The sequence below is a fragment of the Nuphar pumila genome, chromosome 5 (genome assembly GCF_984573655.1).
Source record: "Nuphar pumila chromosome 5, dmNupPumi1.hap1.1, whole genome shotgun sequence".
Lineage (NCBI taxonomy): Eukaryota > Viridiplantae > Streptophyta > Magnoliopsida > Nymphaeales > Nymphaeaceae > Nuphar > Nuphar pumila.
In genome coordinates, this window is record NC_143253.1 from 109,704,666 (window position 1) to 109,723,763 (window position 19,098).

General features: G+C 34.4%; 1 protein-coding gene across 1 annotated transcript in view; it reads right to left on the reverse strand.

Annotated features, from left to right (window-relative positions):
• The window catches only part of FK (Ergosterol biosynthesis ERG4/ERG24 family), a 58,879-nt gene that overhangs the window by 20,470 nt on the left and 19,311 nt on the right, over positions 1-19,098 (reverse strand). The window contains exons 4-6 of the mRNA XM_090006360.1: positions 5,411-5,467; positions 3,815-3,906; positions 2,576-2,623 (exon numbers count right to left, since the gene is read on the reverse strand). Of these exons, the coding sequence (XP_089862486.1) occupies positions 2,576-2,623; positions 3,815-3,906; positions 5,411-5,467 (197 nt within the window). The remainder of the gene's footprint in view (positions 1-2,575; positions 2,624-3,814; positions 3,907-5,410; positions 5,468-19,098) is intronic.

The window sequence follows — 19,098 nt, forward strand, 5'->3', positions numbered from 1 at the left end:
ACTCTACAGTTTTGTTCTTTTATAAGGCAACTAACAGAGAGTAAACTTTGAGGAAATTTTGGAGCATGAAGAGCATTTTTCAACTGTAATGAGGAGGATATAGAAATATTTCCCTGACCAACAACCGGGGAGGAGCTCTCATCGGCTAATGAGACTCCAAGTGAATTTGGATCTGAAAAAAACAAGTGAATTTCCACACAAATGTCTGGATGCACCAGAGTCAATAATCCACTTACTGTCAGTCGGATGAAGATGATTTCCGGTAGAATAGGCAACACCAGCTACAGGAGGGGTGGAACTCAAAGGACGAAGAGCTATCAGCTCATCATATTCAGCATAACTGAGAGTGATACTACTGTCACTTGCAGAAAAAAAAAATTCAGCACGACAGTGAATCACGACCAACATAACTTCTGCATACGCAGAACCTGTTTCATAACAGGGGCAGCTCCCCAGACATATACAGCTCGACAATCAGTCATTTTTCAATCACGAGCAACACCACTACGAGTTGGATTGCTGTTTCTCAAAAAAAACAGGAAGTCGCGGCATGAAATCACGATAAAAACAAACTCAGGGCCCAAAAATCAGGGTATCACGACTGAAATAAAAGCACTGATATCTTTCACACATTCACTGCAGATCAGAAAGCAAAGAGAGTAACACACAGGAGCTAACGTGGTTCAGTGCAAACTGTACCCATGTCCACGATATCAAGATCTCATGCAATAAAAAAAACTGGGCCCAAACATTTGCAGAATCACCAACAACAATCAAACTCCCAGCGTAGGTAGTCACGAGAACTCACAGCGAAATTACAACCAACATTTTCAGAATCACCAACAACAATCAAACTCCTAGCGTAGGTAGTCACGAGAATCACGAGAACTCCCAGCGTAGGTAGTCACGAGAACTCACCAACAGCAATCAAACATTTGCAGAATCACGGCAGGAACTACCAACTCGGCAGTAGGTAGTCACGAGAACAAAAAAAAACAACACCGACGAGCTACGAAACCCACAACAAGCATCCACAACCAGCAGCACGCCCAGATCTGTCATCAGATCTTAAAAAAAAATTTAATCGCTGACTTGATTGGAAAAATATTCATTGGATCGAAGTTTGATCACGATCAAGAAAGCCTCCACGATCGACTGTGCTTTGATCACACTCGATCACGCTCCCACGATCGGCTAGGCTCTGATACCATGTAGAAGATGCACCGAGCCTTAGATAGAGAGAGAAGAGAGAGAGAGAGAGAGACGACTGCACAAGAAAAAGAGAACTCGATATTGTTATTAGGGCCTCTCTCTATGTTAAATAGAGAGAGGCTTAAAAGCATAATTACAATCAAGCCCCATTATAAAAGCAAAAATACAAATAGCATCTAATATAAAAGGACTTCACTTAAAACCACCTATTCTCAACAATATGTAGATGACATGATTATTACTGGTAGTGAAAAGATATAAAAATTATTCTTAAAAATAATTTTTATATGTATGTCTGATCTTAGTTATTTAAGGTATTTCCTAGGGGAATTTAAGATTGTTGCTAGATCAGGATTGTTAACGAAAAGGTTTTGGACACACTTGAAGTCATCAATGCTAAATTGAGATCTAACGATGGAATCCCTTTGGAAGATCCAACGCCTTATAGACAGCTGATTGGATCTTTTACTTTTTTATTACTCGACCTGACATAACATATGTGGTACACAACACTAGTCTGTTTCAGTATGCACCCACTTTAATTCACATGTGTGGTCATGCGGATCATCTAATACATCAAGGGCACTTTAACTAGAGGATTATTTCTCCTCTTCTTCTTGCTTAAATTTAATTGCTTATACTGATTCAGATCGAGGAGGCAATCCACCAAATGATCATATTTTTACATGTTATTGTATTTTTCTTGGTGACTCACTTATTTCTTGAAGGTGCTTATCACTATATTTGCGAAGAGTTTCTCAGGGGCACTATTGGGCTTCCCTATGTAACATTTGAATATCAACTTACGGACTTCTTCACCAAAGCATTCTCGGCACCTCACTTTTCCTTTCTCCTTATCAAACTTTCAGTGATCTCACCATCAGTTTGAAGGGGGTGTTTTATATATATTCAAGTGAATGTATATATATATATATATGTATTTTTATTTTTAGAATATATTTTAGGTTAAAATGTACTTTTATTTTTTTATTTTTTTTATGTATTTTACCCCTTTTATAAGGGGTATTTTTTCCCCATCTTGCTAGCTGTTGGGACTAGACCAACCGCTAGCTCTCATTCCTCTCTCCTCACTATTGTGTATAAATAGGTGTTAAAACCCATCACTCCATAATGCTTCTCTTGAGCATTTTGAGTATTAATAAAACTATATTTGTTTACTTTGTGAACTTGGCTCTTTAGTGGCTTGTGTGTGCTCTTGAGTGTCGACTTCTAGCCCTTAGTGGCATATGTGCATGTCCTATAGTGGACTTGTGTGTGTGCACATCCTTTCCTTGTTTCATTACACAAATATCATGAGAAGAGATGACAGAATAACAAGATCTAACTCAAGGGATTTACATACTTGAGGTCAATCCCAAGGATGTCTGGATTTAATTGTACCCCGTACCACCTAAAAAATGAAATGAATAGAATGAGAAAGAGAATTCCACTGCTAATAAAAAGTCAAAACTGGACAAGAGAAATACAGTAAACCCTTAGGGTAAAGAAATTGCAGTCATGCCCTAGGTTCAATACGAGCATGAGAACTAACACTTGTAAGAATTCTAGTATATTTATTTTAGCAGTAAAATCTGTGACAGACATGAAAGAATTATACTGCGGCATGCCTTTTAGGAGCTAAAACGTTTTCAGGTTTTTCAGGATACCATTATCTAGAAACAGGCTTCTTTAGAAAATGTATCACACCAGCAGCCTTGGGTGGTTTGATGGGGCCCTTCGCAACTACATGGTTGAAAGGAACACGGTTGTATTCTTCCTCAACAGTAAGACATAATATAGTTTCCACACAAAAAGCAAACTCAAACAGATCATGTGCAATAGTTGCAGTCAAATGACTAGAATGGCCATCAATTTTGGAAAGGAAAAACAGAAGAGTGATAACACAGGAAGATATCAGAAACCCTCAGTCAGGTCGATTACTTTGCTATTAGCTTCCTGAAAAATTAGAGGAAAGTAAATTGGTGCAAAAATGAGCTGAAACAACAGATAACTATAGAAAACACCCTTCTATGATGGCCATAAATCTGGACTACACCTATTGTGATGGGACTGAGATTAAACAGCTAAACTGGGATATGTTTTGCAGAAAGTTACTGTAAATACCAAGGGTAATCTTAATTTTTATCCTTTTCCATACACACAAAGTGCCTGAATATAAAAGATTCTTCAAAATAAAAAACTGATACAATGTTGGTGCTTGGGTTGGATCAAATCATGAAAAGTACCTGATGAAATGCACAGAAGCAGGAAAATTAGCTTTTCCTTTATTTTTTTGAACGTCCTATTGAAATACTGATTTCCAGCTTCTGTACATTTCCTCACATATTTTTCATGATTTGATCCAACACAACCACCAGTATGTAATTCTACACATTTTTTGGAAAATTAACTTTGCTGAAATCATTAAGGGACACTAAAGATTGTGACTGTGTGCATGTCTTTGCCTGTGTCCTCCTTCAAGTGTTACAGGAAAAAATATTCTTAACATCAACACTTTTATGTACAGAATCTATTGAGGTGGTTCAGTAATAAAAACCACACCAAATTAGTGAAACTGGGTAAGTGGCTTTCTTGTTATTACCAGTCATGAATAATATTTCCTGTAACATGTGCTCTTAAGGATGAACCCTTGTCACCAGACCCACGACCCACAGCATATAATATTGAGGATACCTGTGCTAAAACAAAGAGGAAAAGATAATAATGATAAGTTTAAACAGCAACTGCCTAGGTGCACCTAGTTGTTTTTAGTACAAGAAACTAGGTGCACAAATTTCAAGCAAGACAGATCTTGGCTATAACAATTAACCCATGCTAGTAAATAGAACTTCTAGAGTGTGTATCGGATGTAGTTGCATAACATCCTGGGTATCTTCCATCAGAGTGTTTTTCTTCTGTATTGCAGGGACTCCCAAGAGAAGTCTGACAATTGAGCTATAAGTTTTCCTTTACTGCATCTTTTTATTTGAAATGAGGGTCACATTACTATAATGAATGAGATGTACAGCTTTCTATTTACAACCTGGTCACATTTTGACAACGTTGTCTTTTATATTCCTCTTCACTTGTCAAGAAATATATTTCAGCAATAATATGGAAAAGAAAATCACATTTAAGAGAGTTGAAGGTAAACGAAGTTTCTTTGGTTGTAAATAAGTTCTTATACTATTATGGCAAAAGCTGATATTTTTTGTCCTTGACTCGGTTATGTTTCTTCTATAAAGTATTTTGCTCCAATTAACTGTTATTATTTGGGTGCTCCAACAGTGAAGCAGAGATTGATCAGGCCCATTATGAACAGATTTTAAGATTTGCATTGTGAATCTGGTATTCTTCAATGGCTGTAACACAGAAAAGGAGAAAGTGTAAAGAAGGAAGAAGAGAAAAACAACACTTTGCAAGCCAAAGAGAAAGAGCTACCAATTGGGTGCTCCATGGCCTTATTTATAGAAAAATAATTTACTTGGACTACAGATTACCTTTACATCTACTTATACAATATTAATTCATTTTTTATCTACCTTTACATAAAAGGACCCTGGTACAGTTGGAACATGAGGTTGCAGGTTACAGGCTGTAGCATAAGATGAAGAACACAGGGACCGCAAAATTAAAGCAAGCATTATTATCAACCAACCAAAAAATTCAGAAACAGAACTAGTAATTCAAAAGTGCATGAATATTAAGAATATTACTACTTAACTAATATCATAATGGTTTATCTCATCCACCAAATGAAACTTCAATGACTCGTCAAAAAAAGCACTAGCAAGGGTAGTTCAACTTGGTCATAAAAATTCTCTGGAAAAGTTGATAAATATATTTGACAATTTCACTTTTATGATCCTAAGATATATAAATCATATCTCGTTCAAAAAAATTCAACTTCTTCCTGGTTTTTTGGCAGTTATGCAACACAAATTAATTACGGTGTCATAACCATTCAACCTCATGTTTGTTTCACTAACACAGCCATAACTCCTAATTATGTGTTCCCCTTCTTTCTGCCGATGCCCAACAATGCCAAAATTCAACCTGAAATCTTTTTTTCGCCCCTCTATTTATAAGATTTTTATTTATTGACTCTCCATTTGGGCCACATATAAATTTAAGGAAAAAAAAAGCTATTAATTAGAACCGAATTTACCAAACTAACTAAATACAGAAATGAACTTACCAATACACTGAACAGAAGAGTAGTTGAGAGTAGCTCTCCACCCAAGTCAGACACAACCTGCATATCCTCTTCTGATGTCATTAAGACACTCGTATGCATGCTAAACATTAGGTAACGACCACAGTTAACTATTCAACATGCCAAACAATGACACCACAACAGCAAGAAAACGAAAGTCTTGTTCTTCATCAAATGCATGCTTGTCAAGATAAAGATGACAAAATGGTGCATCCATACAATGTCATTGTGGTTGTAGAAGATTGACTAGTTTTTAATAACTCGTGTGGAATCATTATTAGAGACCATAGATTAGGTATTGGAAGCCAGCCCTTGTTTTATATATATATATATATATATATGTGTGTGTGTGTGTGTGTGTGTGTGTGTGGTTTATTAGAATGTATTTTGAGTAACTATGTACTTTTTTATTTTTCTGTTTTTATTTGTGTAATATACCCCTTTTATAAGGGGCATTTTAGACTTATTGGCTAGCCAGTTAGCCATTGGGACTAGCCCAACAGCTAACTAGCTAACCGTCTCCCGTCCCTTCACTTTGTGTATAAATAGGGGATTAAACTCCTATCTCTAATATGCTTTGCTTGAGCATTCTTGAGATTAATAATTTTTTATTGTGTTGAAGCCCATTAGTGGCTTGTGTGTGTTCTTGAGTGCTTGTTATAGCCCTTAGTGGCTTTTATACTTTCTTCCATAGTGGATTTGTGTGTGCACTACTTGTTCAAGTTTCATTACATGGTATCAGAGCCAATAGGCTCTTGATTCTATCGGTGGCCCTACGCAGTGATCGAGCTTTGTCATGGAGAATGTGCCAAAGCCATCAAATCTTCATCAACTCTCTCTCTCTCTCTCTCTCTCTCTCTCTCTCTCTCTCTCTCTCTCTCTCTCTCTCTCTCTTGCTTCAATAACTCGCTTGCTCATCATGGAAAAAGAGTTTGTGTTCATCATGCCCATCAAATTGAATGGCTCTAACTACCGTACTTGGGCATCTACTATGGAAAATCACATACTATCAAAAGGACTCATCAAGTACATCAAGGGAGATTGTCCAGAGCCTTAACTTTCATTCACAAAGATTGTGGATGAAAACGTGAGGTTCTTTGAAGAAGATGAAAAGATTATTGCCACTCTTGAGTTTGAAAGAAGACACACGGACTGGTGAATACACAATGCAAAAATTCTTGCATGGATTGTAGTAGTGTCGATGCTTCCATTCTTGATAGTGTAGCCCAATTCAAAATTGCCAAGGAAACATGGGAGTTTTTTAGAGACATGTATACTATGAAAGACATGACTCATTGATGGAACCTCCATAAGAAAATGATGTCATTAAAACAAGGCAACAAAATCACCCGTGACTACTATAACGAGATGACTCTTCTATGGAGGGAACTTGTCATCTTGAAACCTAAGTGGGAGACCAAAAGGGATCTACGCCTTAAACAAGAACAACTAAAAAGCGAATAAATTTTTATGTTCCTCAATGGTCTAAGGCCTGAATTCGAAGGGTTGAGAATGATGTTGCTCCATAAATCCAAGATTTCTTCTCTCCACAAGACTCTTACAGAGTTAAGTATGGAGGAAGATTGAAGGAGAACAAAGAAGAAAAAGTAAGTGACACCGTTCTTGCCGCTTCCGAATTCAGGGCTACTACCAAAGCATATAGGCCTCCACACTTTGGAAAACAAAACTATTGATGACCTAGAAAAATTATTTGTCACTTTTGCAATAAGCCAGGACACATAAAGCTGACTTGTCCAAAGTTAAAGAAAGTGTCTTTGGTTAGAGACTCCTCTACAACAAGTAATGATGTCAACAAAGGAAGAGAACTTAAAGATCTCTCAATTGCACAATTGGCAGCAACTCTACAATAATACTTGAAGACTTCCACATCAAGTGTCATGGTATCATCTTCGTTTCTTTCAGGTATGTCACCTTGGATCTTTGCCTCAAGAGCTTCTTTTCGCACGACCCCTAATGCATCTCTATTCCAATTGTCGCACCAATGAAAATTTTTTTAGTGTTTCTATCGCCAATGACACTTCTCTAGAAATTACAACTATTAGGGATTTAGAAAATAATTTTAAAAACTTCTTTATTCTAAAAGTAAGTTATTCCCAAATTAAATTTAAATTTACTTTTGGTTTCTCAAAATTTGATCATAGGTATGAAATATCTTTCTTATCTAAGGGTTGCTTTGTGCAGGACCACCAGTCAAAGAAGCTGACTGAGGAAGGCCATAGAAGAGGAGATTTATACTATATGAATTTTTTATGTGTACCAAGAAAATCTTTTTGTAACTATGCCCAAGAAAAAATATTGAAACTTGACATAAAAGATTAGGTTATCCAAATGTATTTAAACTTTCTTTTTTTCCTTTTTTTGGAAAAAATTTGTAATGAGAAAGAATTTATGTAAAGATTATCTTATGAAACTAAAAGACCTTTTGAATTTGTGCATTCGAATTTGTGTGGACCCGCCCCGGTCATGTCTAAAGGAAGATTCTCCTATTATGTTACATTTATTGATGATTATACTATATATACTTGGATTTATTTTCTTAAGCAAAATCAAAAACAATTTTTTTCTTTAAGAAATTTCATAACTTAATTAAAAATCAATTTCAAACTAACATTCATATCTTTTGCTCAGATTCGGGAGGTGAATTTCTATCAAATGAGTTCAAATGTTATTTGAAAGAAAATAGAATTTCACATCATATATCTTGCCCAAGAACCCCTCAACAAAATGGCCTTGCCAAAAGAAAACATAGGCACATTATAGAAATCATTATAACCTTACTTATTTCAAAAATTGTTCATAAAAACTTTTGGGCCGAAGCCGCTCTCACTGCAATCTATTTAATAAATAGAATGTCATCTTTCGCCTTGAAAAACATCTCTCTTAGAAAAGCTCTTTGACATTGAAGAGGATTTTAAAAGACTAAGGGTTTTTTGTTGTAAATGTTTTGTGCTTTGTGAAAGAACTAATAAGTTATCCCCTAAGGGCATTGAATGTGTCTTTCTTGGTTATGGGTATTAAAATTGTATATATACATATTTTGTAGATACATATGTATATGTATATGTATTATGTATATACATATGTGTATATATATATATATATGTATTATATATATATATATTGTAATTAGGTTAGTTTTTCTTTTCCTTTTCTAGTTCTTTTTGAACTAGTCAACACAAGGTTGACTAGTCCAAAGGAGACATTGGAGTAGGTCCAACGGCTCTACCAGCCCCAACGTCTCTATGGAGCTCCCATGATATGTATTTCTCATTGGACCAGCCCCAATGTCTTTATGAGAGGGGTGAAACCCCTCTCATAAAGCAATGCTTCTTGCACGTATTTATCATTAATAAAATATTGTTTTTTATATTTTGTGAGCCTGTTTTGTGTGCCCCTTTGTTGGTTTTGTGAGTGAGCATATTTGTGGATCTTTGTGTGTCCACTTTGGTGAGTTGGTGGACCTTGTTGTGGCTTTTTTTTTTATCCACTTTGGTGATTTGGTGGACTTTGGTGAAAGCTCTCATTTTCTTACATGGTTCCAAGCTTCATGTTGATGTTTGTGGGATCATGGTTGCATACTTAAAGATTCAAATCTAAGTGTTCGTGTGATCTTTTGGAGGAGTGATCGTGCTTGCCTCTTTTTTTCTCCCTCTATATCTTTATCTCTCTCTCTCATATCTTTTCTCTCTCTTACCCTTGTAAAATGGATGACAAATAAAGTATTACCATTATGCCCGTGAAACTTAATGATTCTATGTAACATGGTCTTCAATCATGAAGCACCATATTTGGGGAAAAGGGTTGTGGAGACTAGTGGATGAATCTGATCCAGAACCTAAATTAGTCCTCACTAAGGTAGAAAAAGATAAGTGTCTTTGAGAATGAAAAATGCAAAGCCCTTGTTACTTATGAGAAAAGAATGGAGGATGAGACATGCCAAGATCATGTCTTAGCTCATTAGTAGCATTGATATCAAAAAATGTTAAGTCTTGCAAAGTTTGAGCATGCAAATAAAGCTTGGGAATACTTCAAAAAGATGTATTCCCTTAAAGATATTGCATATGTGCGCAATGTACAAGATAGAATTCAAACTATGACTCATGGGAAAATAAGCATTAGAGAATTTTATAGTGAATTATCTAATCTTTGGGAAGAGTTAGCTCTTCTTGAGCCAAGATGGCAATGCCCCGAGGTTATAGAATCCAGATAAAAACAAATGGATGTGGAGCACTTCTATCAATTTGTAAATGGTCTAGGACCAGAATTTGAGTCTACAAAGTTGGCTCGCCTTATAGAGGGAAAGTCTCTTATATTAAGGACACAATTGAGGAGTTAAGCATGGAAGAAAATAGTCTTAAGAAGAGGATTACTAAGAGTAATGATGACTAGGTACTAGTTGTATCTATGCCAAAAAATTATGTTTGTACCTACAAATCACCACACTATGAAAAGCAAAACAATGAGTATTATGAAAAACAAGACAATGAGTATGAGAAAACAAAATTACTTATTAGTGTCCTGTCTTAAGTTAAAAAGGCCATATGAGAAGAAGGTTACCTCGGTTAGTCCTCCACACAAGTCAAATGATGTCAGAACCACACAAGACTCATCTATTGGGAACATGTCCTTGACACAACTAGTGGACGCTCTTCAACCTCTCCTCAAATGAACGTCTTCATCAATTGGAGTCGATGTTTCATCCTTTGGCTTCTTTGATCCCGATAAATCTCTTTGGCTTCTTGACTCAAGTGTTTCATTTCACATGACACCAAATGGTGATTTTTATCTGAATGTTGTAATTCAAGTGGGTCAAATGTGTTTACTACTGATGAGACATCTCTTGAGATAAAAGAAATAGAAAATTTTGAAAATATTTCTCCAAATTAAAATAAAATTATTTCAAAAGTTAGATATATTTCTAAATTAAATTTAAATCTTTTATCGGTTTCTCAATTATCTAACCATGGATGTAATATTTCATTCTCCTCTAATGGTTGTCAGGTGCAGGATCGCAAGTCTAGGAAGCTGATTGGGGAGGGTCATAGAGATGGAAGCTTATACGACATGGATTTTTTTAAAATACCCAAGAATACTTTTTGTTGTAATGTTTAGAAATTAGATTTGGATTTATGGGATAAAAGACTTGCTCATCCTAATGTATCCAAAATTCAATATTTTTCAAAGATGGAAAAATTTTGTAATTCTGAAAACTTTACATGTGAAGATTGTATTCTTGGTGAAATGAAGAGATTATCATTTTAAGAATGAACCTTTGTTTCTTTTAGACCACTTGAGTTAATACATTCGGATGTTTGGGATCCAACGACTGTTATATCTAAAGGTGGAGATGGTTTTGCGTACTATATAATTTTTGTTGATGAGTTTTCTAGACATACTTGGATCTATTTCCTTAAACATAAATATAAAGTTTTCTTATATTTCCAAATATTTCGTAATTTGGTCAAAAATAAATTTAAAAATAATATTTTTATCTTTCGCACTGATTCATGAGAAGAATTTTATCAAAAGAATTTAAAGATTACCTAAATTGCATCAGACATCAAAAATATTATCTTTACACTCCACAAAAAAATGGTTTGGCTGAAAGAAAGCATAGGCACATTATGGAAACAACAAGAACCTTTCTTATTGCAAACCAAGTACCAAAAGATTTTTAGGTTGAAGCCACATTGACTGTTGTTTATCTCATCAACAGAATACTATCCTCTTCTTTGCAAAATGTGTCACGAGTTGAAAAACTTTTCAAACTAATTTCTTATTATTCCATATTTAATCTTTGGATGCAAATGTTTTGTTTTTACTGACAAGATTGATAAATTTTCTCCACGTACCATTCCTTGTGTCTTTTGGGGATATGCAAATAACCAAAAAAGCTATAGATGCTTTGATTTTAGAAATAAAAAGCTATATGTTTCAAGAAAGATGTCCTTAGAAAAAGAAAAATTTTTTTAATTTGAAAAATCTAAGGAAATAACTAAGTATTCGTTTGTTGGATTTAATTTTAAAACATGATGATTGTGATTTTGGTCTGGATAAAGACCATGAGCTTAGAAATGATATAGTGAGTGAAGAACAATCTTGTGATAATGAGATTAAATAAGAGCAATCCCGTAAGAATAAAAATTGTATATAATATTCTAAGTGTGATGATTCTAAATGCCCACGTACACTTGAAGGTATGCTAATAGCGAAAACCAGATATAAATACAAATTAGAAGGTCATCTAGAGTCTCAAGACCCCCTGAAAAATGTGTATTATGACTCATTTTCACCTAAGTACCAAGCCTACAATGCTTTAATGCATTCCTATATAGAACCCTCAACCTATGTTCAAGCAAAAGAACACTCTGAATGGGTAGAAGCCATGAGGGCAGAGCTAAAAGCTTTAGAAAAAGTCAATACTTGGACTATTCAAGACATTTCCTAAGGAAAAAAATGTATAGGTTGTATATGGGTGTATAAGATAAAAACCAAAAGTGGCGGAACTCTTTAAAGATACAAAGTCAAATTAATTGTCAAGGGATATTCCCAAGAATATGGCATAGATTACAAAGAAACTTTTGCTCTAGTTGCTAGGATAACCACAGTTAGGACCTTAGTAGCCCTAGCCTCTGTGAGAAGATGGCCCATATATCAGATAAACGTTAAGAATGCATTTCTTAATGAGAATTTGGTTGAAGTTTATATGGAAGCACCACCGAGTGTAATTATTCCTAGAGAAAAAGATCTTCGTTTAGATCTTTTATGGTCTTAAACAAGCACCGAAGGCTTGGTATGATAGGTTTAGTCAAGTTATGTTTGATATTGGATTTCAATCTTATTTGACTGACACAACTTTGTTCGTTAAGATTTTTTATGCAGGTATTATTATTATTCTCTTCTATGTGGACCACATGATCATCACCGGAAGAAACAAACAGAGAGTTGAACACATTAAGAAACTTCTCAAAAAACATTTGAAATGACTGACTTGGGTTTTTTAAAATATTTTCTTGGAATTGAAGTAGTTTATTATTCTAGAGGTTATCTATTGACTCAATATAAATTTGCTCTAGATATTGTTGCCGGATCTGAAATCTCATATGATAAGAAGATTGACACTCCCGAGGTTATCAATGCTAAGATGAGAATTGATGATGGATAACCACTTGAAAATCTTATCAATGCTAAGATGAGAATTGATGTTAAGGCTGACACGCCATAGAGATAGCTTATCAAGGTACTTTCTTATCTTTCAATTACGAGACCTGATATAGTGCATGCAGTTCACACAACCAGTTTCAACATGCTCCCACTTCTGCTCATATGGGAGAGGTTTTGAGCATTATTAGATATATTAAGACTTCTATTTATTGAGACTTTTTCTTATCTGCTTCATCATTAAACTTAACTGCTTATATTGATGCTGATTGAAGAGGTGATCCTAATAACTAGCACTCAACGACATGTTTTTGTGTTTTTAAGCATCGAAATGTCTCTCTCTCTCTCTGACTGAAGCAGTATATCCACTATGGAAGTGATTTGGTTTAAATAATTGTTGGCTGATATGGGAATTCAAATTAAAGGAGACATTGCTAGCAACCGGACCTTTCACGAGCGTACTAAACATATTGATGTTAAGACTGTGTTTCTAATATATATATATATATATATATATATATATATATATATATATATATATATATATATATATATATATATGTAAACCGAAATATATCTTTCTAATATCTTGTTACTTTTAGTTTTAATCTTATAGACCCACGTGCATCCTATAGTTTTCTTTCATTTAGGTAATGTTTGAATTTTTCAAGTTTTTGCCTTTTAAAGCAATAGGCAAAAATTGTACCCTTAGGGGCTGACTATACCCTTTATTTTATTTTTGTTTTTTTTACCTTTTCCTTTTTATGACAGCGATTGGGACATCTCCAACTAGCTGTTGGAGCTGCTCCCAATGGTCACAACCCAAGATCTAGTTGAGTTGCTCCCTATCTCATTCTCTTGTTCTAAATAGGGGTTCTCCCCTTATATTCTTTAATGCTTTCTCAAGCATTGTGCAATACAAAAGCTTTATTTTTATTCTCTTGGCCCTTGTGTGGGTGGTGTGGATTGTTCTATAAGTGGTTCTAATTGTGTTCTTGTAAGCCCATAAGAGGCTTGTGTTGGTTTTTGTTCTTATTTCATTACATGGTATTAGAACTTTGGTGCTCTTAGGTTGTGATTCATTCGTAAAAGCCAAGAAAAAGATTGTGAGATTGGTGGAGCATCGGTTCGTGGGATCGTTGCATTGAGAAGCGCACCATCAAAGTTTCTTCAACAAAATGCTTGTTACCTTTTTTTTTCTATTTCACTCTCTCTAAAAATGAAGGGTGAAAGAGAAGTGGTCATCTTTATTCTCGTGAAACTTAATGATACTAACTATGTGATGTGGGCATCCATAGTAAAACATAAAATATGGGAAAAGGGTCTATGGGGGTTTGGTTGATGGCAACGAAAGAGAGCCTAAACTTATACTTACCAAGATGAAAAATGGAAGGAAGTGGCTCTTCAAGGAGAAGAGATGTCTAAGGCTATCACCGAATATGAGAAAAAATGGAAAGAATGGAGGATGGGTCATTTCAAGATAATTGGATGGTTCATCAATAGTGTTAACATCAAAGAATGCTCTAGCTTAGCAAATTTGATTTTGCTAATGATGCATGAAAGTATCTTAAAAATATGTATAACATCAAGGATATAGCTCACATATGCAATGTGCAAAATAAAGTGAGAACTATGACCTAAGAAGAGATGAGTATTAGGGAATATTACAATATTCTCTCTTCTTTGGGATGAATTGGCTCTTCTAAAACCAAAGTGGCATTGCCCCCAAAATGTAGAACTTCGTGAAAAACAAATTAGAACGGAACACTTCTACCAATTTGTTAATGGGCTTAGACCCAAAATTGAAAGGACCAAATCGGCCCTTCTTAGTAGAGGAGGTGTACCTACCATAGTTGAAACTCTTGAAAAATTAATTATGGAGGAAAATAGGTTAAAAAATCATTTGCTTTAAAAGAGAGAATCTGTGCTTGCTATGTCAAGGCCCGAAAATCACACAATTGCTTATAATCCCCCTCACTTTGGAAGAAGTAAAGAGAATGAAAGAAATTTCAATGACTATAGAAGAAGCCAAAGTGACAAAAGAGGTGATCATGAATACAAAAAGAATGGCAAACTAATATGCTATCATTGCTATGAGCCGGGTCATATCAAGCCTTTTTTTTCTTAGAAGAAGGAAAGAAGATAAGAGATGATAAGAAGGTGACTTCGGTGGAACCATCTCTTAAAAGAAATGGTGTACATGACTCCAAATGCATCGACTCATTATCCTTGACACAACTCATGAAGGCAACTAATGTTCAAGAATCAAGCTTCTTCCTTCTCGGTCGTGGGTACATCAAGCTTCTCCCTTCTCGGTCGTGGCCGTATCCACATACATTAACCCTGGTAAAACTTGGATTCTTGATTCTGGAGCTTCTTTTTATATGACCCTAAATGAGTTCACTATCTGAATGCCATACTAACTCAAACTATTCTTATGTTTTAATTGCCGATAGAATTTCTTTAAAAATCAAAGGTTTTGGGTCTTTACAAAAATATCAAACATTTTTTTGTACCAAATATTAGAGTAGTACCAAAATTAAATTTAAACCTCTTATCTGTTTCCCAAATTATGGATCATGGATGTAAAATCTTGTTTTCATCTAATGATTGTTTGATACAGGATCTCTAGTCCAAGAAGCTGATTGGGTAGAGGCCATAGCAGAGGAGATCTCTATGTTATGGACAATCTTGAATTATCAAAACATACTTTTTGTAATTTTGTAGAAAAGAAAGATATAGAAAATTGGCACAAGGGACTAGGATATCCTAGTGTGTCAAAATTACATTTGTTTATATTTCTTACAAGTTATAAAGAAAGGGATTTTATTTGTGAAGATTACATCCTTAGTAAAATGAAATATTTAGCTTTTGAGCCTCGCCATTTTATATCAAAAAAACCATTTGAGTTTATACATTTGGATGTATGGGGACCGGCTCCGGTTATATCCAAAAGAGTATCCTATTATATTGTTTTTATAGATGATTATAGTAAACACTCTGAGATATATTTTCTTAAACATAAATCTGAAGTATTTGATTATTTTCAAAAATTTCATTGTTATAGAAAGACTCAATTTAAAACCAATATTAAAATCTTTAAAACTGATTTCAGAGAAGAATTTGTATCAAAGGATTTTAAAAACTATCTTGACTTACACAGAATTATTCATCAAAAATCATGTCCTTATACTCCTCAACAAAACTAGCCGAAAGAAATCATAGACATATTATTGAGACTACTAGAACACTTCTTACATTAAGAAATGTTCCAAAAATGTTTTGGGCCAAAGCCATTCTTACGACGGTTTATTTGATAAATAGAATGCCTTCAAAAACTATTGAAAACATTTCTCCCATTGAAAAATTATTTATAACATCACCTGATTATAAAAGGTTGAGCCTTTGGTTGTAAATACTTTATCCTTACCTACAAAAATGATAAACTTTCCTCAAAAGCTATTTCTTGTGTTTTCCTAGGCTACGCTGAAAACCAAAAAGGGTATAGATGTTATGAAATAAAAAAGAGCAAGCTATATGTGTCAAGAAATGTCACTTTTCTTGAAAATGAAAATGGATTTGGTAAAGATAAAAGCTAAGAGCATTGTGACTATTCATTTCTTTTTTACCTTGCCAATGAGTGTGTGAGTTGTGATGACATTCATGATTTGCATGAGTGACAATGAGAACACTCATGATGCACATGGGTATACGAATAAGGATCTTGATAATATAGATCAACCTCATAGTGAAATTCAAATCTATACTCGACGTACCGAAGACCATCCTCCATGTGCTTTAGAAAGATATTCTCAAAATCAAGACATAGATTCCTCTAGTGTTAGAAGATCCATGAGAATTTTAAAGGTTCCTAGTAGATTTGTATCTTATGATTCTTTTGAACCAAAATATAGAGTATATCTAATAGCTATACACTCATATGTAGAACCATTGTCTTATCATGATGCTAAAAATCATCAAAAATAGATTAGACCAATGAATGATGAATTTGAAGCTTTAAAAGGCAAAAACTTGAAAAATTCAAACATTACCTAAATGAAAGAAAACTATAGGATGTACATGGGTCTATAAGATTAAAACTAAAAGTAACAAGATATTAGAAAGATATAAAGTCAGACTAATAGCCAAAGGATATAGCCAAGAATATAGAATAGACTATAATGAGACATTTGCTTCAGTCGCTCAAATGACTACTGTTAGAACTCTTATTTCTATAGCATCAATTAAAAAATGACCCATTTTTCAAATAGATATGAAAAATATTTTTTTGAATGGTAATCTCAATGAGGAAGTTTACATGGATACCCCACTAGGATTAAGTTTAGCATATGAAAAAATTCTTCGAATTATGAAAAGCATTGTATGGTTTAAAACAAGCCTCTAAGGCTTGGTGCGATCGATTCAGTAGTGTGATGACACAACTTGGTTTTAAATCTATACTGACACTGCATTATTTGTTAAGTCTTCTAATGCAGGAATAATGATATTACTTCTCTACGTTGATGATATGATTATCATAGGAGGTGATAAGCAAGGAGTTAGTCATATCAAAGATGTGCTCAAAGCCAACTTTGATATGACAGACCTTGGTTTTTTACGGTATTTTTTTGTAATAGAAGTGACTTACTCACATCGTAGCTACTTGTTATCGCAGACTAAGTATGCAGCAAAAATCATCGAATGGTCGGAACTCTCAGATACAAAATGAGTTGATACTCCAGAGGTCATCAATGCAAAGATGAAGAAAGATGGTGGAGAACCTCTGAAGGATCCAAGCGAACTTCTTCACTAAAGTACTCCTGTCACCTAAATTTCACTTCCTACTTGGCATACTCTCAGTTGTTACACCATGAGTTTGAAGGGAGATCTTAAGATTATACTTCTAATATATATATATATATATATATATATATATATATATATATATATATATATATATATATATATATAAAATCTGAAATACCCTATTTCGATCATTTTGCTTAGTAATAGAAGTCAACCCATTAGGGGCTCACTATACCCTTTATTTTATTTTTGTTTTTTTACCTTTTCTTTTTTATGTCAGCGATTGGGACAACTCCAACTAGCTATTGGAGATGCTCCCAATAGTCACAACCCAACATCTAGTTGGGTTGCTCCCTATCTCATTCTATTGTTATAAATAGGGGTTCTCCCCTTGTACAATACAAAAGCTTTATTTTTATTCTTTCGACCCTTATGTGGGTGATGTGGATTGATCCATAAGTGGTTCTTTTGTAGGTTGGTTGGGTTCTTGTAAGCCCATAAGAGGCTCGTGTTTACTTTTATTCTTATTTCATTACAATTGAGATGGACTGTCACCATATACGAGAGGAGTATCTACAAGGCACTATCGATCTTCCCTATGTTACCTCAGAATACCAGTTGACAGATTTCTTCACCAAAGCTCTCATTGCTCCTAGATTTCACTTTCTCTTAGGCAAACTTTCAGTTATCCAACCGTAATTTTGAGGGAGAGTGTTAAAATTGTGTGTGTGTATATATATATATATATATATATATATATATGTTGTAACTAGGTTAGTTTTTCTTTTTCTTTTCTAGTTCTTTTTAACTAGTCAACACAAGGTTGACTAGTCCAAAAGAGCCATTGGACCAGCCGAAATGTCTCTATGGAACTCCCATGACGTGGATAAATAGAGGTGAAACCCCTCTAATAAAGCAATGCTTCTTGCATGTATTTTTCGTTAATAAAATATTATTTTTTATATTTTGTGAGCCTCATTTGTGTGCCCCTTTGTGGGTTTTGTGAGTGAGCATATTTGTGGCTCTTTGTGTGTCCACTTTAATGATTTGGTGGACCTTGTTGTGGCGCTTTTGTATGTCCACTTTGGTGATTTGGACTTTAATGAAAGCCCTCATTTCTTTACAATGGGAAAAATAAAAAAGGTTATAGATGTTATGATTTAAAAAATGAGAAACTCTGTATTTTGAGAAATGTGACTTTCTTTGAAGATGAGAGCAGTTTTGAGAATGGAATGATTAAGAAAGATGATGATTACTCTTTCTTATTTGATTTATTGCCTAAGAAAGTAGATGAATCATTAAACATTGATGAAGTGTATGTGAATGATGTTGATAATGACTGCATCACTAATGAACCAAGTATTGATAGTGATGATTATAATTATATTATTGATAATGTCTCTCAAAACATCGTTGGTAGTGATAATAATGTTAACAAGACCAATGATGTTCAAGAGCTTAAGATCTATTCCCAGAGAAACGAGGAACACCCATGTGCACTTGATAAGTATATGCAAAATCAATCCATAAATGAGACCTACTTTAGGAGATCCGATCAAGTATCCAAAGCCCCTAGTAGAATCGTATCCTATGAGTCCTTTCCTAAATATAGAGCTTGTCTATTAGCTATTCATGTCTTTTATGAACCATCTACATATAAAGAAGCCAAGGATTATCTTCAC